Source organism: Acomys russatus, chromosome 25 (assembly GCF_903995435.1).
Source record: "Acomys russatus chromosome 25, mAcoRus1.1, whole genome shotgun sequence".
NCBI classification, from domain to species: domain Eukaryota; kingdom Metazoa; phylum Chordata; class Mammalia; order Rodentia; family Muridae; genus Acomys; species Acomys russatus.
In genome coordinates, this window is record NC_067161.1 from 41,529,091 (window position 1) to 41,550,035 (window position 20,945).

Here is a 20,945-nt window from a genome sequence, read left to right on the forward strand (position 1 = left end):
TCACCTTCCTCTCAGGAAAGGGCAAAGTGGGGTTTGCTTTGTTATAGCCAGAATGGAGGGGAGGATACATTACCTAAGCCCAAGGGTGGGCATGTGCCTGGGTGACGGTGACCAACATTCTCAAACCTAGAACGTCTGGGTTGCTGTCACCTGAATGTGGCTGGCCTGCCCTGCCTCAGGCCACCATCACCAGCAATCAGCTCATCAAGAATGGGGTGTGGCTTCGCCTAGGCAAAGGGTGGTTCCAACATTTTGCCTGGAAGGAAACTTGATGTTCTTGATTGGGTAGCAGCCTTGTGTATCCTGGCGGCAGCCACAGCCGGTCACAGAGTCGCTTGTGTTTGTTACTTCCTGGGGCTGGAGTTGGCTTCTTAGCTGTTGAAGGACGCTGTTTTCCTGATGGTCATGCATTTGTTTTTCTAGTTGAGTCCTTAGGCCTTGAAGTAGAAGTTGACTCACTTGCTGCCTACCTTACACCCTCCTGCGTGGTTGGTTTTCTCTATAGGTTTGAGTGAATTACCTCTGGGGGAGCTCCTTTCCCACTGGGGAGCTGAGCTCCGTGCTGCCTATGCAAGGCTGCTGCCTAGTGGCTGCTCCTGGACCTCACTGCAGGGCAGAGGACGTGCCCTCCCAGAGGCCTGTGTGCAGCCCTGGCCTCCGCAGCGTGCCAAAATATTCACGATAAATGTCTGTATCCTCACCTTGCACCCTGGTCAAGGTGGCATGGCTGTAGGAGGCAGACTACCTCCTCTGCCAGGGGGGCCTTTCTATTTTAGGTACCACCCCCTTAGACACAGACACAGAGACACACAGACACACAGACACACACACACACACAGAGCTATGCCTTGAAGAGTGTGAATAAAAGGAGAAAAAGTTTTATACATGCGTGATTCTTCCTAGGTGGCTGCTTGGAGCTTCACAAGTCTTGTGGCTGAATGTGGAGGCTTGAGTCATCTTGGGGATGGCCAGATTTCTTTCTTTCTTTTTTTCTTTTCAGTCTTTAGGCTGAAGAGATAGCTCACTGAGTGTACCCCTATCAGGTACAAACAGGGCTGAGATTTGCCCTCTGTACTGTGGGAGCACAGTTGTTGGGTCTCAGCCTGAGAGGCCCTCAGTAGTCACGGCAGTAACCCAGGATCCACATGATATGCAGCTGCCTCAGCTCAAGCCAGCAGTTCGAGGGACACTGCCCAATCTTTTGGTTCAGATCATCCGTGCCTCAACTTAGCTTCCAACCGTGGTTTTATCTGGCCTTGAATTCATGCTCCAGACTTCTTAGTCTGTGAGAAATCTAGGGCATATGTGGGGCAGGATGGCCCAAGGGTAGACAGCCAGAGGTGGAGAAAGAACTACCTCATTACTCTGGTCTCTAAAATGAGCCTTAAACTCTTTGCATGGCCTATGATGATTATACTTTTTAAAAAAATATTTATTTTTGGGGCTGGAGAGATGGCTCAGTGGTTAAGAGCACTGCCTGCTCTTCCAAAGGACCCGGGTTCAATTCCCAGCACCCACATGGCAGCTCACAATTGTAACTCCAAGATCTGACACTCCCACACCAACAGACATAAGTTAGAATTAAATAAAATATTTAAAAAAATATATTTATTTTATTTATTGTATATAAGTGCTTTATCTGCAGAAGAGGGCATCAGATCACATTACAGATGGTTGTAAGCCACCATGTGGTTGCTGGGAATTGAACTCAGGACCTCTGGATGAGCAGGCAATGCTCCTAAGCTCTGAGCCACATCTCCAGCCCCATACTTTTATTTTTTTAAGATTTATTTATTATGTATACAATGTTCTGCCTGCATGTGTGCCTGCCCACCAGAAGAGGGCACCATCTCGTTATTGATGGTCCATGTGGTTGCTGAGACTTGAACCTGGAACCTCTGGAAGAACAGCTGGTGCTCTTAACCTCTGAGCTATCTCTCCAGCCTGACGTTTGTACTTTGTTTTTTTGTTTTGTTTTGTTTGTTTTTTGTTTTGGTTTTTTGAGACAGGGTTTCTCTGTGTATCCTTGGCTGTCCTGGACTCACTCTGTAGACCAGGCTGGCCTTGAACTCACAGCAATCCACTTGCCTCTGCCTCCATAGTGCTGGGATTATAGGCGTGCACTGCCACCGCCACCACCACCACCAGGCACAGCCTTTATTTCTTGAGACAGCCTGCAGCATAGAAAAGGCCCGGCACATAGCCCAAGGCAACATCAGTCACTCTGGTGACCCGAGGATACTCTATATTGCCTGACTAGCAACATGGGCAAGTCCTTTTAGTTTTAGCTCACAGGCTGGGCCTTGGTGGATGGCCCGACACCCAGGCTTTCCACTCTCATGGATTTTAGAAGGAACGTTCCACAGTTGGACTGCAGGCAGAGTCCGTGTCCCAGTGCGTACGCTGGCATTTAAAGTACGGTTATATGGCCTCTGTGACAACTAAGGGATGGGGCAGTTCTCTCCCTTCCAGGGATGGCTGAGAGGAAGCAGGTGTCTAGGTTTCCTAAACACCATGACCGGAAGCAACCGGGGAGGAAATGGTTTAGTTAGCTCTCAGGGAGCTTGAGTCACAGTCAGCTGGAAGAAGCCAAGGCAAGAACTCAAGCAGGGAGGAACCTGGAGGCAGGAGCTGATGCACAGAACGTGAAGGCTACTTACTGTCTGTTGCTGATGACTTGCTCAGCCAGCTTTCTTATGGAACTCAGCAACAGCTGCCCTGGAGTGGCCTTGCCCATAGCGGGCCAGGCCCTCCCACATTAGTCATAAACCAAGACACTGCCCTGTGAGCCTGCTTACTGGCCAATCTGATGCAAACATTTTCTTTTTTGTTGTTGTATGGCACCTCAATTTTTTTTTTCTTTCGAGACAGGGTTTCTCTGTGTAGCCTTGGCTGTCCTAGACTCACTTTGTAGACAAGGCTGGCCTCAAACTCACAGAGATCCACCTGCCTCTGCCTCTGGGGTTTAAGGCATGAGCCACCCCTCCCAGGGTTTTTTTTTTTTTTTTTTAAGTAATTTATTCAGATTACATCTCAATTGTTATTCCTTCACTTGTGTCTTCCTGGTCCCCCCTCCTTCCCTCTTTCACCCTATTTCCCTCCCCTAGGTCTGTGACAAAAGGGGACCTCTTCCCCCACCATATGATCACAGCCTATCAGGTCTCATCCTGGTAGCCTGCTTCCCCTTCCTCTGAGTGCCACCAGGCCTCCCCACCAAGGGGAAGTGGTCAAATAGGGGGCACCAGAGTTCATGTTAGTTAGTCCTACAATTTTCTTATCGAAGTTCCCTGTTTCCAGATGTCTCTAGCTTGTGTCAAGTTGACAAAACTAGCCAGCACACTGTCTAAAAAGATCATCTTCACAGATGAGGGAACTGAGGCTCCAATGGCTATGGAGTAGGGGAGTGAGTAGCTAAGCTGCGGCCAGACTTGTAGCCCTTTCCTTGGTGCAGCCTGGCCCAGCAGTTCTGGAGTGTTACCTGTGTAGATTGAAAAATCTTGGCCAGGCGTGGTGGCACACGCCCTTTAATTCCAGCACTCAGGAGGCAGAGGCAGGCAGATTGCTGTGAATTGGCTACCTGTCTTGAAAAACTAAGGGGGAAAGAAAAAAAAAAAAAAAAAAGCCCGGCATGGTGGCATGCCTGTAATCCCAGCATTCTGGAGGCAGAGGCATTCTGTGAGTTTGAGGCCAGCCTGGTCTGAAAAGAGTTCCAGGACAGCCATGGCTACACAGAGAAACCCTGCCTTGGAAAAAAAAAGATCTCCAGGGTACTTAGGGTTCTGAACCTGTGAACTTTATGGTATAACTATGAAGCGTACTTTTTAAAAAAGGCTCGTGTTGAAGGTTTGGTCCATGACTGTCATGCTCAGAAGAAACTGTTAGCACAAATGGGCAGGAGGGTAGGGCATAGCTCAGGAGCAGGGCCTACACTTAGAATGAGGTCCTCACTTCAGTCATCTGCACAAATTAAAGGCAACTGAGCTCAGCAGCAGAGGGCCTATCCACCATCACAAAATGAATTAGGGACTAGCAGGCATTCAGCCTGACATGATTTGTCTGTCAGATTGTCATTGTCCTAGGATAGTCACATTTGGCAGTTGCCATTAGAGTTGTTTTTTGAGATTTCTACCCAAGCAAAATGGGACTAATGACCACTGGTTAGGTTTTTTTGTTGTTTTGCTTTTGCCAAGTTGGCACAGGTAGGGTCACCTGGGATAAAGGAACCTCAATGGAGAATATGTCTCCATCAGACTGGCTTATAGGCAGGTCTGAGACATTTTCTTGGTTAATAATTGACAGGGAAGGGCTCAGTCCACTGTTGGCAGTGCCAACCCTGGGCAGATGGTTGTCTGAAAACAAAACTGAGGAAGCCAGTAAGCAGCCTCCCTCCACGGTCTCTGTTTCAGTGCCCGCCGCCTTCCCGTCATGATGGAAGGAGCTGTGAGATGAAATAAACTCTTTCCTCCCCAAGTTGCTCTTGGACAGTGGCTTTGACAAATTACTTTCAGGGAAAGCCAACTGTAAATCAAAGTTGAACTTATTTAAAAGTGGGAAGGTAGCCGAGCATGATGGTGCACACCTTTAATTCCAGCAGTCAGAGTTCGAGGCCATCCTGGTCCACAAAGTGAGTCCAGGACAGCCAAGGCTACACAGAGAAACCTGGTCTTGAAAAACCAAAAAGAAAGAAGAAAATGTGAAAGGGTCAATTCGCCTGTTTCAATTGCTGCCTCAGAGGCTTACTGCCTGTCTGCTAACCCACACCTAGTCCTGGAAGCTTCTAGTCTCCATACAGTCTAGCCTAGGCCTAGAATGTTTTCAGCCTCTGAGACTTACTGCTTAATAAGCTCACCCTTTCTTGTTCCTACTGTACTCTGGCTGGCTGGTTCAACTCAGCTGTTCTGGCTCAAACGCCTCTCACAGCTGACTTATTCAGCCTGGCTTCTCTTTAGACCCCTGAATTATTCTGCTTGGTCTCCAACTAACTGCAGCAATAGGCTCTAATCTCCTGGCTCCTTCTCCTTCTCTGGCGCCTTCAGTCTTCACCTGAGTTCTCTCTCTGCAACCTGTCTCTGTCCTAGAAGAACTGCCTCCTGTTTTCATTCTGTGCTGCTCCCTTAAGTAGCTTCCCTTTCCTCTGTTCCCATGAGAGCTGTGCGTATCCTATTCTGACAAGTCTTCTCTGATTCATCACCTTTTCTGCCACTCAAGTAGACATCACTTTCAAACATGGGTGCTTCCTTCTACAAACTATCTTTACCTTCATCGTTTTGGATTAAAGGCATGTACACCACGCCTGGACCTAAGCTTTTCTTTACCTGAAACCTGCTCTATACAGGCTGGCCTTGAATTTAGATCTGCTTGCCTCTGTCTCCTGGATTAAAGGCATGTTTGTATTCAAGCAGGATCACACAGACCTAGGTCTTTGGATGTGATCTCTTTTCAGAGCACCCATGTTCTGAATTAAAATTCCTCTACAGGAAAATAAAAGCAGAAAGGTACCGAAGGAAGGAGCCAAGAGGGATCAGACCTATGAATACCCCTGGACAGGATGAGTGTGGGTGTATACACAGGATCATGTTGGCTCTGAAATTACATCTCTAAACCTGCTAAGAAATGTCCGTCCCTACTTCTGACACTGCCCAGAGTATAGCTTAGGTGCTCATTTTAGCAGCAGATACACTAAACATAAAGATTAGCATGGGCCCTGCACAAGGAAGACATACAAATTAACAAAGTACCCCCTTTTGTCTCTTGGATTATATTCAGGTCTATAAATTAATCTGTGATTGAAGGAAAAAGCTGGGAGTTTTTTTGTTTGTTTTGGTTTGTTTGTTTGCTTGCTTGCTTTTTCGATACAGGGCTTCCGTGTGTAGCCCTGGCTGTCCTGGAACTTACTCTGTAGATCAGGCTGGCCTTGAACTCAGAGATCTGCTTGCCTCAGCCTCCCAAGTGCTGGGATTAAAAGTGTGAGCCACCACCTCCTGCCAAAAGCTGGGAGTTTTAAGGAAGGCTTATGAGGGTGCTGTTGAGGTCTGGAGAACAGGCCATCCTAGAGACTCGGGACACATTGCCCTGGCCCTGAGTGAAAGCAAGACTACTTACTGCCTTGCGTGTCTTTGGGTATACACTTTGTCTCCACAGGCAATTTTGGTTTTATCGGTGCTGTCTGAAAATTTCCAACTCCATTAGCAGGGCCCACAAGCCAGACATACCTCTTCCCATCCTGCCTCAAGGGAACTGTGGCAGTACCCCAAATCATCGTCAGCAGAGCTAGGTGTAATGGCGCATGCCTGAAACTAGCAACTGGGAGGCTAAGGCAGGAGGGTGAGGGGTTCAAGATCATATGACTTTATACATACTTGCACAGCTCTAAGACAAAGGGGGAAAAGAACAAGAGTATGGAAAAACGGTAACCTCACATGTTGCTGTTAGACTAAAATGGTGCAAACATTATAAATATTTAAATTTAGCTAAAAATGTTAACATTCCATTGCTACAGACAGACAGACAGACAGACAGACAGACAGACACACACACACACACACACACCAGCTGGGCAATGGTGGTGCACACCTTTAATCCCAGCACTTGGAGGCATAGGCAGGTAGATCTCTGAGTTTAACACCTGGTCTACAGAGTGAGTTCCAGGGTAGTCAGGGCTACCCAGAGAAACCCTGTCTCGGAAAAAAACAAAACAAAACAAAAAACAAAACACAAAAAAAACCCCAAGCAGCAAGAAAGACCTTGGGCAAATCTTTCAAATAAATAAATGAAAGGAAGCCAGGCATGGTGACACACACCTCTTTAATCCCAGCAATCAGGAGACAGAGAGGCAGGTGGATCTTGGTGAGTTCAAGGTCAGCCTGGTGTCCAAAGCAAGTTCCAGGACAGCCATGGCTATGCAGTAATACCTTGTGTCAAAACAAAACAATGGAGTCATGAGTTACAGCACAGTCTCAAATCCTGTGAACACTATGTTAAGGGAAAGAAACTAGGCATAGAAAGTACGTAAGGTTCTTTTATGTGAAGGGATCAAACAGGTAAGCCCCGCAGGTGAGTGGCAGACCAGGGTCAGACCCTACATGCAGGCTGCAAATGGTACGCACTGCACAATGGTGGAAGCAGTCACTGCTGAAACTCTGCTGCCAGCAAAGCTGAGAGCCTCTAAGCAAAGGCTACTGGTCTGACCTGAAAAAAACCCCAGCTGCTTCACAAACTAGTAACTCAGGGAGCAACTCACATTTCACTTCTCAACTGTAAGACAACGCTAGCTCAGCTCTTCTAGAAGTTTATAAGGGCAAATAAAGTGCATGGCCTTCTCTGCAAAGTAAGAAGGAAGGTCAGTCCCCCGGGTTCTGTCAGCTGCAAGGGGCAGCAGGACACTGAGCTGGTGCGGGGAGTCCCAGGAAGGAGCCTGTTTGGCCTTCATTGGCTGTTGCTGGCATCCCCAGACGGCATGCTACCTGAAAAAGTGGATGGACTTTTTATTAAGGCACATGAGCTCCGGTGTCCTTGATGGAGCAGGAGTGGAAACTTGTGTGGGTACACAGGAGAGCCAGGTCTCAAATAGCTGCCCAGAGCCCCCAATGGCTGGCAGCACTACCTGCTTCTTTCTCACTTGGCAGCCACAGTCAGGGCCTCAATGGTCATCCAAGGTCAGTTCCTGCTTATAAGCTGACAGGACATCTCACTTTTCACAATGCAGCAGCTAGAGGCACTCCTGAGCCACAGACATAGGAGTGGCATCCAGCAGAGGGAGCCAGATTCTCCAGAAACATCTGATCTTTGTACCCCTCAATAAAGGAAGGCCCGCTCTAAAACCCAGCACCTCCCTAGGTTTCCAGGACAGTGGATGGCCACCTGGTCCCAATTTCCTGGTTTAGGCAACTCCCTTCACTTTGCCTGCCCTCATCTGTTCTGAGGACAAAAGGGCCGGGTGTGTCCAGGCTGGTGGCAAAGGCTACATTTCCGAGGCTTTTTTGTTGTAGGCCCTGCATCTAAGGAACCAGCTCTTAGTCTTTTGCTTGTAGCCTCTGGTCTCTGGACTTTTCCTCTGCCTCCTGGCCATGGTGGGGCTGCGAGACTCCCTGTGGGGAGAGACAGGAAAAAGATGAATTCACAATTGAAACCATCGAGGAGCAAGAAACAGGTCCAATGCCAGGTGTGGTATATATCTATAGCCCTGGTATCTGAAGGGTAGAGCTAGTTCAAGGCCAGCTTGGGCTACAACAGGTCATGTCTCGAAAACAAACCAAAGTCAAAACTTGCTATGTTGGGTAGAAGTAGCAACTTTTACAAGATAAGTGAACCCATGGGTCAGACTCCCTCTACTTGATGAAGGCCAGCTCTATGTCAAGGGCATGGTGTACATACCACCTGTTACCTGCTTGCTTTTTCTTTTTAAATTATTTTATTTCTACTTATGTGTATGTCAGCTTATATGAGTGCAGGTGTCTGCAGAAGGAGACATTGGACTCCCTGGAGCTGGGGTTACAGGTGGTTGGTTGCTATCTATCAAACTCAGGCCCTCTGGGAGAGCAGCAAGTGTTCTTAACCTTTACGTCATCTCTCCAGCCTAGCTTTCTTTCTTTTTTTTTTTGGTTTTTCGAGACAGGGTTTCTCTGTGTAGCCTTGGCTGTCCTGGACTCACTTTGTAGACCAGGCTGGCCTCGAACTCACAGCGATCCGCCTACCTCAGCCTAGCTTTCTTATTCTAAAAATCCCAAGTTCTTAGAGACACTGTCCTGATGAGGAGGCAGTCGTGTAATTTTCTATACCCCTTCCTACAGAGCAGAAACCCCAAGCACACAGTAGCAGATGGGGAGTCTGATCACTAGCCAGCTCCTCACTTTACCTGGCCTGCAAGGAACCCTGAGCACTGGAACCTTCGAGTCTATAAACAGGCCTCAGTGCTGGCTGCCCTGTCACTGAAGTCAACTCGTCGTCTGGCTTGGAGGTCCTATGTCACTTCTGGTGACCCTAGAAAGTCTTTTTTTTTTTAAAGATTTATTGATTTATTATTATGTATACAGTGTTCTACCTGCATGTACAACTGCAGGCCGGAAGAGGGCATCAGATCACATTACAGATGGTTGGAAGCCACCATGTGGCTGCTGGGGTCTGAACTCAGGACCTTTGTGAGAATAGGCGGTGCTCTTAACCACTGAGCCATCTCTCCAGCCCGACCCTAGAAAGTCTTAAGTGTGTACAAGGCCAAGGGCTTTGCAGTTATTTCAATTATTGGCACAGCAAAGGATGCACTGAGTGGTGCCTGCAGCCCTGTGTTGTTGACCAAGCCTTCTGGTACTTCTTGCATCTGGAGGCATAAATACAAGAATCACATGAAGTCAGCCATGAGGGAACATGCCTGTTACTCTGGTACTCAGGAAGTTGAGGCAAAAGTGTTGCAAGTTTAAAGCCAGCCTGGGCTATATACATAACATCCCTCAAAATGTGCACCCCAGCCAGCACCCCATAAACAAACGAACAAACAAAAATCAGGCTGAGATTAACTTGGCTCCTTTCTTTATGAAACAGAAGTCCTATGAAATTTGTGGTAGTATCTTGTTGCTGAGAAGACTGAGGCCAAAAGGCTCAGGCCGCTGTATGAAGGTATACAACTGAGACCGGAAAGCCCTGCTTAACTGTGTAACTGCTGGTTAGCCTTGGGTTAGATAAGGCGGTGTGTGTGCTGCTGTGCACCGCAGTGGCATGGACCCATGTGATCCAATGTCTGGGTGCAGTCCTTGTAGCGCTCGTTCCCGAGACGGTGGCAAGGCTGGGTAGATCTGGGCAGATTTCTACACACTGTCATAGCCAGGGTGCCCTCAGGTAAAATGAGGCTGATGTCAATGACCTAGCAAGGGTGACAATCTGCAGGGGAGGCTCTGTCACTGTGACACCAAATAAAGAAGACCTTCACTGGCCTGATCGTCACCTCGTTTGGAAAACTGTGATCTAATGCAGATTAAAGGTGCCTGGGGGCTGGAGATATGGCTCAGCAGTTAAGAGCACTGGCTGTTCTTCCAAAGGATCCAGGTTCAAATCTTAGCACCTATGATATGGCAGTTCACAACTGTCTGTAATTCCAGTTTCAGGCAATCTGACATGTTACATACATGGAGGCTGAACACCAAATTTAAAAAAAAAAAAAAAAAAAAAAGATGCCTGATGGAGAATTTTGTCACAGTGCTGGGCACAGTAGCTACTCCTTTTGTTTTGTTTTTGTTTTTCAAGACAAGGTTTCTCTGTGTAGGCCTGGCTGTCTTAGACTTGCTTTGTAGACCAGGCTGGCCTCAAACTCACAGTGATCCACCTGCCTCTGCCTACCGAGTGCTGGGATTAAAGGCGTGCGCCACCATGCCTGGCTACCTTGGTTTTTTTCCCCCCAGAGCTGAGGACCGAACCCAGGGTCTTGCCCTTGCTAGGCAATCGCTCTACCACTGAGCTAAATCCCCAACCTCACAGTAGCTACTCTTTAATGTGAACCCACGACCCTGTGGTTCATACCTTACTACACAAGGAGCAAACAGCCAAAGCAATGCCCTGCTGACCTCACACTCCTCTGATCTGCCTTCCCTCCTTCTCACTGCTCTCTGCAACAGTAGCCATGGTGAAAACCTATGCGGTGACCTGCTGTCCTACTGCCTCACCTGGGGCCATGTTCTCATCCACCCACTGAAAGAAGCCACACTGCTGCTCTCGTGGCTTGGAACAGGTGTGGAACTGGCGTCCTTTGTTGGGTCCATCCTTCTGCACAGTCCGTGTGACAGCAGGCTGCCCGCACAGGCAGGATGTACTTCCACCACTGTCATCGCCAAGGCCGCCAAACCCATCCATGTGGCTGCTTATGCCTGATGGGCCTTCCATGGAGTTGCCTGGAGTTGATGCAGAGGTGTGGGCCCCTCCTCCTGTGGGCTGGCTGCTGTCAGCCCACAGGAAAAAGTTGCAACCGCCACCACTGCACTTATAGAAGTGCCGGCCCTGGTTGGGGCCCTGCTTGCGGACAGTGAGCAGCACAGCCTCCTGGCCACAGTTGCAGGTCACAGAGTTGTTTTCACCAGCAGCACTGTGTGGTAGTAAGGCTTGGGCCATTGCCTTTGAAGGTCCAGTATGTCTGTTAGCCAGTGGTTGAGACAGGCTAGGCTGACTGCTGTCCATCCTGTTGAGGGCCTGGCTGGACTGTAGGTGGCCAGAGGGCTGGCTAGCTCTTGGGGTGGCCTGTGAAAACCGCAGGCCTAAGATTTCCTTCAAAGTCTCATCACATCCACCTATGCAGCCGACAAACTCCAGAGGCATAGTTGGAGGAAGGCTACCACGCTTAAACTTCAACTTCAACCTAGTGAGGCCGAGAGGAGGGAAGATGTTACTCTTTGCCCTGGTACACTGCGGTGGCCAGCCACAGCCTCCCCACTGACCCAGGAAGCCCATCCAGAGTACAGAGCTGGAGGAAGTGTACAGATAGACTCTCAGCCTCTAATCACCACCCAAATATAGGCACCCCTGGAAAGTTCTACTTCTCTACACCTTTGGCCCCTGAAGGCTCTGGGGCTCTCCAAGGTTAGGAAGTCAAGATGGGTAAGGATGCCTCTAATCTACTCTTGTGCTTCCCTGTGTGTACAATGAGAGTTTTCCAGAAATGATGAACCCTGTGATGGTTCAGTGGAGTGTGGGACAGAGATTGAAACACATCCCTTCTTGCCTAAATGAAAAGCAGTATTATTCTCTTCAGCAGTGCTGTATATCTGCTTTGGAAAGTAAGTATTTTGTCCTATAAGTCATTTTAAAAATGTGTTAATAAGAAATAAATGTGCTGCTGGGCAGTGGTGGCGTACGCCTTTAATCCCAGCACTCGGGAGGCAGAGGCAGGTGGATCTTTGTGAGTTCGAGGCCAGCCTGGTCTACAAATGAGTCCAGGACAGTCAAAACTACACAGAGAAACCCTGTCTCGAAAAACCAAAAATAAATAAATAAATAAATAAATAAATAAACAAACATGTGCCAAGCTGGGCGTGGTAGCGCACATCTGTAATCCCAGCACTTGGGAGGCAGAGGCAGACAGGCCCTGGTGACTCCCACAGAGCACAGCACAATTAGACCAGCCAGGGGCTGGCGCTGCTGCTCAGAGTGCAAGCTGAGAACAACGTTCCCTAGAGCAGCGGTTCTCAACCTTCTGCTGCGGCCTTTAATACAGGCCTCATACTGTGGGGACCCCCAACCATAACATTTTTTTTTTTTTTTGGTTTTTTAAGACGGTTTCTCTGTGTAGCCTTGGCCATCCTGGACTCACTTTGTAGACCAGGCTGGCCTCGAACTCACAGCGACCCGCCTGCCTCTGCCTCCCGAGTGCTGGGATTAAAGGCGTGCGCCACCACGCCCGACCCATAACATTATTTTCACTGCTACTTCATAACTGTAATTTTGCTACTGTTATAAATTGTGATGTAAATAGAAGCCAATGGGGTCGTGACCCATAGGGTGAGAATCACTGCCCTAGTCACTCTGGCCTGGGTTTCAATGAGGACAGTGACGAGTTCTGCAGTACATGCCCCAGAGACATGCAGCTCACCTGTACACAGGGGATGGCTGACACATGGAACACACACTGCTGTCCCTGCTGGCCTCCAGCACCGAGTCAGGAAACCACACAGCTGACCGACATTCTGGAAAGCCCGTGCAGCTAAGGTAGAACCTGGAGAGCAGAGTGGACAGGTCAAATCCAGGAATATGGAAGGCACACTCTTTACATCCACCTGCCAGGAAGCTTCTACTTTTCTTGGTTTTCTGAGTCTCGCTGTGTAGCCCTGGCTGTCCTGGAATGTGCTACATAGACCAAGTCAGCCTGATCATAGATGCGCACCTCTGCCTCCTGAGTGCTGGGATTAAAGGTGTGTGACACCACATCCACCCTAAGAAAACCCTGCTTGGATGCCACACTGAGAACAAGCTTAAGTGGTGCTAGTGCACCCCTGTAATCCAGCACTCCAGAGGCAGAGGCAGGCAGCTCTCTGTGAGTTTGAGGCCAGCCTGGTCTACAGAGCGAGTTCTAGGACAGCCAGGGCTACACAGAGAAACCCTGTCTCAAGGGGGGGAAATACAACCCTTGCTGACTTTACTTAGGTACCACCTGTGTGTGGTGTTTCTCCAACATACCCCAGCACTTGGGAAGCTGAGGAGGATTTAGCAAGTGTGAAGGAGGCCTGAGCTACATATGGGTTTCAGGTTACCTTGGGCTACAGAGTGAATGAGACCCTGTTTCAGAAGCAAAACAAACAAAATACCACCAAGGTAAAGCCATGTAGGATGTGCCCTGTGCACACACAGAATTGTATGTCTGTTTTGTCCCTTTAACAATAGTCACTCTCAGCCCATGGTAATGTATGAATAGATTTCAGGCACATGGGCTGCTGAGGCAGGAGGATTCAGAGCTCAAGGTTAGCTTAGGCTACATAGGCAAGACCCTAGCTCAAGGACAAAACAAACAAGACAGAAACCTATTCTGGGTTGGGAGTAGGTAGTAGAAAGCTTCCAAGTATATGAGACCATGGGTTCTACTCCTATAATTCAAATAACAAAAATGAAAATAGACAAACAACAACAAAAATCCCCAGGGCTAGAGGATGGCTGCAAGGTTAACAACACTACCCATTCTTGCAGAGGACCCAGGGCTGGTTCCCAGTACTCTAATGGACAGCTTACAACCATTTGTAACTCTAGGAGAACTCTAGTTCTAGGAGATCCAAACCTCCTGGATCCTGCAGGCACCTGCATGCTTGTGGTGCATACAGACAAGTCATACACACATAAAACAACTGTTTTGTTTTGTTGTTTTAAATCCCACCTATAATGCAGTGTTGTGAAGTAGATATGGCCCTTAGGGAGGGGGAAAGCATCTCATGTGCCTGGTGGCCTCTGAGGTCAGAAGACGGCATCGGATTCCTTGGAACTAGAGTTATGGATGGGTGTGAGATGCTTGTGGGTGCTGGGAACCAAACTTTGGTCCTTTATAAGAGCATCCAGTGCTCCTAACTGCTGAGCCACCATCACCCCATGGAATATAAATTCCTGTAGCACTCAGTAGCCGGGTGCTACCAGTTCTATCACCTTGCCCAGTGTCTGCCAATAGCAGGCCTGCTTCTAATTAATGATGTGGGCCTGCACTGACAGGCCCTTTCAGAGCTGTCTGGTCAGCCCAGTATACACTGGGTGAGTAGACGGAAGCCAGGTACTGACCCACCACTCTTCTTGGTCTTGAGGACCATATCCCTGTTGCACTGTGGGCACTTCCGAACAGGCTCTGGCATGGCTGGGTAGATCTCTTCTTGCTGGGACACCTCTGTCCTTTCTCCTAAGTACTGAGACAAGGCCTCATCCAATCTGAAGGAAAAGCAGATACACAAGCCATTTCATTCAAAAGGCTGTTAAAGCACTCTTAGGTCTCCATAATACACATGAGACTGGAAACATTGCTCAGGGAGCCACAGGCCACACAGAAAGCACAAGCCCACTCTCTACCCCACTGCTCCTGGCTCCAGGTTCCTAGTGTGATGCCAGCTCTAGGCAGACACAAACAGTACAAATTCAGCAATGAATATTCCTGTCATAGGGTAGTTTCAAGGATTAGAAAACACAAACTGGTGCACACATCTTTAATCCCAACACTTGGGAGGCAGAGGCAGGCAGATCTCTGTGAGTTTGAGGCCAGCCTATCTACAAAGTGAGTAAAGGACAGCCAGGGCTACACAGAGAGACCTTGTCTTAAAAAAAAAATAAAATAAATAAAGCAAACTGGGCCAGGCGTGGTGGCTCATGCCTGTAATTCCAGCACTCAGGCAGGCAGATCTCTGTGAGTTCGAAGCCAGCCTGGTCTACAAAGCTAGTTCAGGTCAGTTAAGGCTTCATAGAGAAACCCTGTCTTGAAAAACAAACAAACAGGGGCTGGAGAGATGGCTCAGAGGTTAAGAGCACTGCCTGCTCTTCCAAAGGTCCTGAGTTCAATTCCCAGAAACCACATGGTGGCTCACAACCATTTATAATGAAATATGATGCCCTCTTCTGGTGTGCAGGTGTATATGCAAGCAGAACATTGTATACATAATAATAAATAAATAAATCTTAAAAAACAAACAAACAAACAAACAAACAAAAAAAGCAAACTGCCGGGCGTGGTGGCACACGCCTTTAATCCCAGCACTCGGGAGGCAGAGGCAGGTGGATCGCTGTGAGTTCGAGGCCAGCCTGGTCTACAAAGTGAGTCCAGGATGGCCAAGGCTACACAGAGAAACCCTGTCTCGAAACCCCCCCCCCAAAAAAAAGCAAACTGGGGTTGGCACAAAGGTTCAGTGGGTAAATGTGCAAACCTGGTGACCTGAGTTTGATCCTTGGAACACCACAGTGGGAGCAGAGAACGTCTTCTAAAAATTGTCCTCTGGCTTACATACATTTGCCTTAGCATGTATGTACTCACACTCACAGTACATAACACACACACACACATAAAAGAAAAAACTCCAAACTAACATTTCCTGCCATCCCTATAAATAGTCTTATAGAATATTGCCCCTAGACACCAAGAAGTCATCCAGTGAATACTAGCTGGGTACTTAATTCAAATCAGTCCTGCCACCACCTGGAGTGAGTGAGACCCAGAAGACTGACAGCTCAGTGACCAAGTCTGTTCCTCTTTCAGACACTAGCTACAGATTTCAGGATGTGAGCTGTCTTTCTGCTGTCTGATTGGCTGCATGGCTCACATAACTCAGAGAGCCAGGCAGGAGAGATGCAAGGGCAAGGCGCACAAGCAAGACTGTGTTGCTAGGCCTTCTCTGGTGTACCACTTCCCAGGGGTCTCCGTGCACTCAGCTACTTGAAAGCTTAGGCCAGTTTTTATGATGTCTTCAATACTGAGGCACACCTGGTAAACCGTGAGCCACTGGTGACCAATTAAACTTCAGTACCACCATAGAGTAGTTGAGAGTACTGCCTCCTAGCCTTATGGAAGCTTCTCCTGGGAACTAATCCTAGCCTGTGGCTCAACAGGGCTATCCATCAGCCAGGAGACTGGCAAACAAAGATATCATCACTCTAGAGAGTTCAAGTATGCCAGGAAATCAAACTAAATATGTTTCTATGCTAATGAATCACAGCATCAGGGTTAGAAAAGATTATTTTTCTTTTCCTTTTTTTCTTTTTTTCGGAGACTGAGTCTCATTTTGTAACCTAAGATATCCTTGAACTCACAGCAATCCTCCTGCCTCAGCCACCCAAGTGCTAGGATGATATGCAGCAGCCACCATCCTTGGCTTGAAAACATATTATTTCTTTTTCTTTTTTTTTTTGGTTTTTCAAGACAGGGTCTCTCTGTGTAGCCTTGGCTGTCCTGGACTTGCTTTATAGACCACACTGGCCTCGAACTCACAGCCTCTGCCTCCCAAGTGCTGTGATTAAAGGCGTGAGCCACCATGCCCAGTGAAAACATATTATTTCTAACAAAACACATACTTTGTTCACTAACTGGCCACCTCCAGATGCTCTAGAGAGTGACTAGGTTCCGTACTAGCTCCTGGATTAGCTGATGTAAAGGCAGAGAGTGGCACTTCTAAAGCTCAGTTTCTCTAGAAGGGAATAAACCGAACCCAGAGGGGAAATCCATGGCACAGTGCCTGTGTAGCTGGGCCCCTTCCGGGGTGACTGGTGACTGAGAACTGGGAGGGCCCATTTAACTTCCCCCTGCTGAGCCTCCCCAGGCACTCCAGTCTGCTGTGAAAAGTGTCATGGCACGGCTGGGAGCTACAGGACCCCTTGGACAGGGGAGCAGGGTCTGGCACTCACTTCTTTGCCTTTGCCACTGCTTCAATGAAGACCTGCTTGTATTTCTGCACTTGCTGCCTTAGCACCTGAAACTTATCCTTCTTGCCCTCACAGATCAGCTTGAGATCAGCTTCCAGCTCGGCACGGAGGTCAGGCTTGGACATCTCATAGCCCATGGAATCATAACCTGCAGGGAAAGAGTAGAGCTGTGAGCTTCTAAGTGACAACATCAGGAACTCGGGACACCTTGGCTTCCCCACTGTCCAATGCCATCTTTCTTGTGCTTTACCTTCCACAAGTCCCATGCCCAGATGCCCAGGGAGGAACCGCTTGTCTGAGGTGAGTCCCACATACATCCGGGCTTTGATGGTCTCGATGTGTTCTGCATGAGTTGCATCAGTACCTAGAAACCATTTCTTCATCATCATCGTCGTCATCATCACCATCGTCTAGTAGAGCCCCAGCTGTCCTTGAACTGGCTATGTAGCCAAGGCTGTCCTTGAACACTGAATTCTCCTCTACTTCCCAACTGCTGGAATTGCAGGTATTTGCACCATGCCCATCTCCTCTCCCCATTATTCTCACGTAATAGAGACAGCAGCACCAGAACAGCCTGTGGGTACCTCACTTACCATGGATACTTCTTTTGCCTGGGCAGTTTATAAAGTAAGATCTTTCTTACTCACATCTGAGCTTTGCTAGCAATCTCAGAGGCCACCATTACTCTGGGCCCTGCTAACACCTGAGGGCTCATCAGAACTGTCAATCCCAGCCTTGCAATTCATTTAAATCCCTCTCTTTTCCCCGTGTTAGACTGTGGCTGAGTGGCCCACTGCACCTATGTATTTCTTATTATTATTTATTACTATTACTGTTTATATATGTAATAACTGCATTTCTCCAGTATTGCTCACTTTGTCCACCTCTATGCAAATCTATTTTACGCTGTGGCCCGACAGACCTTTTAAATGTAGCTGTGCTGCTAGGAAGATACAAACCAAAATCACAGTGAAATACTACACCAGAGCTGGCTCACTTTTAGGTTTACATCTCTGCGTGGGTCTGCGCATGTGAGTGTACGTGTGTGCCCATGAAGGGGACGTTAGGTCCCTGCAGCTGGAGTCACAGACGGTTGTAAGCAAGCTAACGTGGGAACCAGGAACTTGCAAGGGCAGGAAGCTCTCTTAACTGCTAAGCCATCTCTCCAGCCCCTGGAATTGTACTTTTTACTGTGCCTGAGGCAGGGTCTTGTTATGTATACAAGGATGACCTTGAATTCCTGATCTTCCTGCCTTACTTTTCCCTCCTAAGTGCTGGGTTTACAGGCTTATGTTACCACACTAGCTAGGTTCCCAGCCGTGCAAACTTTGTGTTGGGACAGGGGCTTCCTGGGCTGCTAGTCTGGCCTTGAAACTTTCACACTTCCTGCCTCAGCTCTTGAGTTACTTGTTCTGAATCAAAATGAAGATCCCAGGGAAAGGCCTGGAGTCATACAAACATCCCCATCACTACAAACAGGGTGCAGTGTTGTCATCAACAGCACTAGACGGGCGGGCCCCCAGGCTCAGCATTCGGAGTGCTTGCCTAGTTTGCACAAGACTCCGGTTTCTACCCCTGACACTGTAAAAACAAATTTATTTACTATGTATATAGTATTCTGACTACATATACACCTGCACACCAGAGGAGGGCACCAGATCTCACTATAGATGGTTGTGAGCCACCATGTGGTTGCTGGGAATTGAACTCATGACCTCCGGAAGAGCAGCTAATGCTCTCTCTCTCTTTTTTTTAATGAGTTATTTATTTGTTTTATGTATATGAATGCTCTGGTTTTGTATACACCAGAAGAGGGAATCAGATTCCATTACAGATGGTTGTGAGCCACTATGAGGTTGCTGGGAATTGAACTCAGGACCCCTGGAAGAGCAGCCAGTGCTCTTAACCACTGAGACATCTCTCCAGTCCCCTAAAAATAATTTTTTAAAAGTATTTTATTCAATTTTAATTTATGTGCATTGGTGTAAGGGTGTCAGATCCTGGAGTTACAGCCAGTTGTGAACTGCCATGTGGGTGCTGGGAATTGAACCAGGGTCCTTTGGAAGAGCAGTGCTCTTAACCGCTGAGCCATCTCTCCAGCCCCCCTAAAAAAAAATTTAAAAAGCACATTACCCGTGGAGTTATCTGAACTGGATATTAAAATGTATGTAGCCGGGTGGTGGTGGTGTACACCTTTAATCCCAGCACTTAGGAGGCAGAGGCAGGTGGATCACTGTGAGTTCAAGACCAGCCTGGTCTATAAAGCAAGTTCAGGACAGCTAAGGCTATACGGAGAAACCCTGTCTCGGAAAAACAACAACAACAAAAAGTATGTATTTAGTGACCTTAGGTAAGTTCTTTTTTAATTTTTTAAAAATCTCTTTTGTTTTTTTTAAATTTTATTTTATGTTTATTCCCTGTGCATTGGTGTTTACTTGCGTGTGTATCTGTGTGAGGGTGTCGGAGCTTCTGAAACTGGAGTTATAGACAGTTGTGAGCTACCATGTGGATGCTGGGAATTGAACTGGCATCCTCTGGAAGAACAGCCAGTGCTCCTAACCACAGAGCCATCTCTCCAGCCACCCTCCTCCCACCCCCACACGCTTAGGTAAATTCTTAACCTTTGCAGGTTTGACTTCAATTATTTTTTTTTCCTTCCTTCCTTCCTTTTTTTTTTTTTTTTTTTTTTTTTTTGGTTTTTGAGACAGGGTCTTCTGTGTTAGCCTTGGCTGTTCTGGACTTACTTTGTAGCCCAGGCTGGACTCGAACTCACTGAGATCCACCTGCCTCTGTCTCCTGAGTGCTGGGATTAAAGATGTGCGCCACCATGCCCGGCTTCTCTTTTCTTTTTCTGAGACAGGGTTTCTTTATGTACCCCTGGATGTCCTGGAACTCACTCTGTAGGCCACCCTGGCCTCATAGAGATCTCCCTGCCTCTGCTCCCAAGATGTGGGGTTAAAGGTGTGCACCACCACCACCATCTGGCTTCTTTTCTTTTTTGAGTCTGGGTTTGGGATGGAATCACAGGGACTCATGTAAAGTAGGCAAGTGGTCTGCCACTTAACTACACTACAGGCTCTTCCCTTAAAATATAGAAGAAGCGGGGCTGGAGAGATGGCTCCTCTCTTCCAGATGTCCTGAGTTAATTCCCAGCAACCACACAGTGGCTCACAACCATCTGTACTCTCTACTGCCCTCTTCTGGCATGCAGGTGTACATGCAGATAGAGCACTCGTACCTGAAATAAAATCTTAAAAAATAACAAAAAAATCATCTATCTATCTGTGTGTATATATGTATACATACATACATACATATGGAATATAATGCCTTCCCCGCGAGGAGGTCATGCCTGGCCTATAAATGCCCAAGAGCCATGAGCTCCCCACACAAGGTACTGACCGATACCATGCTTCTCCATGAGGGCGATGAGGTCAGCCTCGGTAAGCAGTTGAGGTGGGCTGGTCTCCCCATCCACCATCTCCACAGTGCTGGGCTGAAAGCAGAAGCCTTGCTCATAGACAGGGAGGAGCTGCAGGGGAGCAGGTACAGCTTCAGATCATTTCGTCACCACGCTCATCAGCCCTGCTCCATCAAGAAGCACAGGCTGGAGCACAAGGGCTGCCCCTCCCCCGGGTGGGCCCACCTTCCCATCACCTTGTCACTCCAGTGATCATACGGATACACATCCAGGTAGTTACGGGCTACAATTATGAGGCCATGAGCTACAAAGCGTTCCTGAGCGATGTCAATCTCCACAGTAGTCTCTTGCCCCTGAGCATCCTGAGAGCAGCAAGCCAGGAAATGGCGAACGATGAACTCGTACAGTCGCCGGTCATCTCCCTGAAGAATCGAAAGAGGGTGAGAATCCTTTCAAAATAGCATGTTTCAAGGAGCACAGTACCAGTGGAGTTCCACCTTGGTGTACGCCACTGCGAGCCGGCGTCTGCAGAGAACAGAATACACGGCTCCTCAAGCTCTGCAACAATGTGAGCTGGAAAGCTGCTCTCTTGTGGGTTTTTGGGTTTGTTTAAGATAAGTCTTATTGCCGGGCGTGGTGGCACACGCATATATATATATATATTAATATAATATTA

At 48.0% G+C, this 20,945-nt stretch overlaps 1 protein-coding gene across 1 annotated transcript in view; it reads right to left on the reverse strand.

The window, feature by feature from the left end:
* Positions 1–7,583: 7,583 nt before the first annotated feature.
* The window catches only part of Top3a (DNA topoisomerase III alpha), a 38,440-nt gene continuing 25,078 nt past the window's right edge, over positions 7,584–20,945 (reverse strand). The window contains exons 12-19 of the mRNA XM_051167681.1: positions 20,506–20,691; positions 20,251–20,380; positions 17,099–17,212; positions 16,831–16,996; positions 14,233–14,376; positions 12,569–12,691; positions 10,653–11,338; positions 7,584–8,087 (exon numbers count right to left, since the gene is read on the reverse strand). Coding sequence (XP_051023638.1) covers positions 7,909–8,087; positions 10,653–11,338; positions 12,569–12,691; positions 14,233–14,376; positions 16,831–16,996; positions 17,099–17,212; positions 20,251–20,380; positions 20,506–20,691 — 1,728 coding nt within the window. The 3' untranslated portion in view covers positions 7,584–7,908. The remainder of the gene's footprint in view (positions 8,088–10,652; positions 11,339–12,568; positions 12,692–14,232; positions 14,377–16,830; positions 16,997–17,098; positions 17,213–20,250; positions 20,381–20,505; positions 20,692–20,945) is intronic.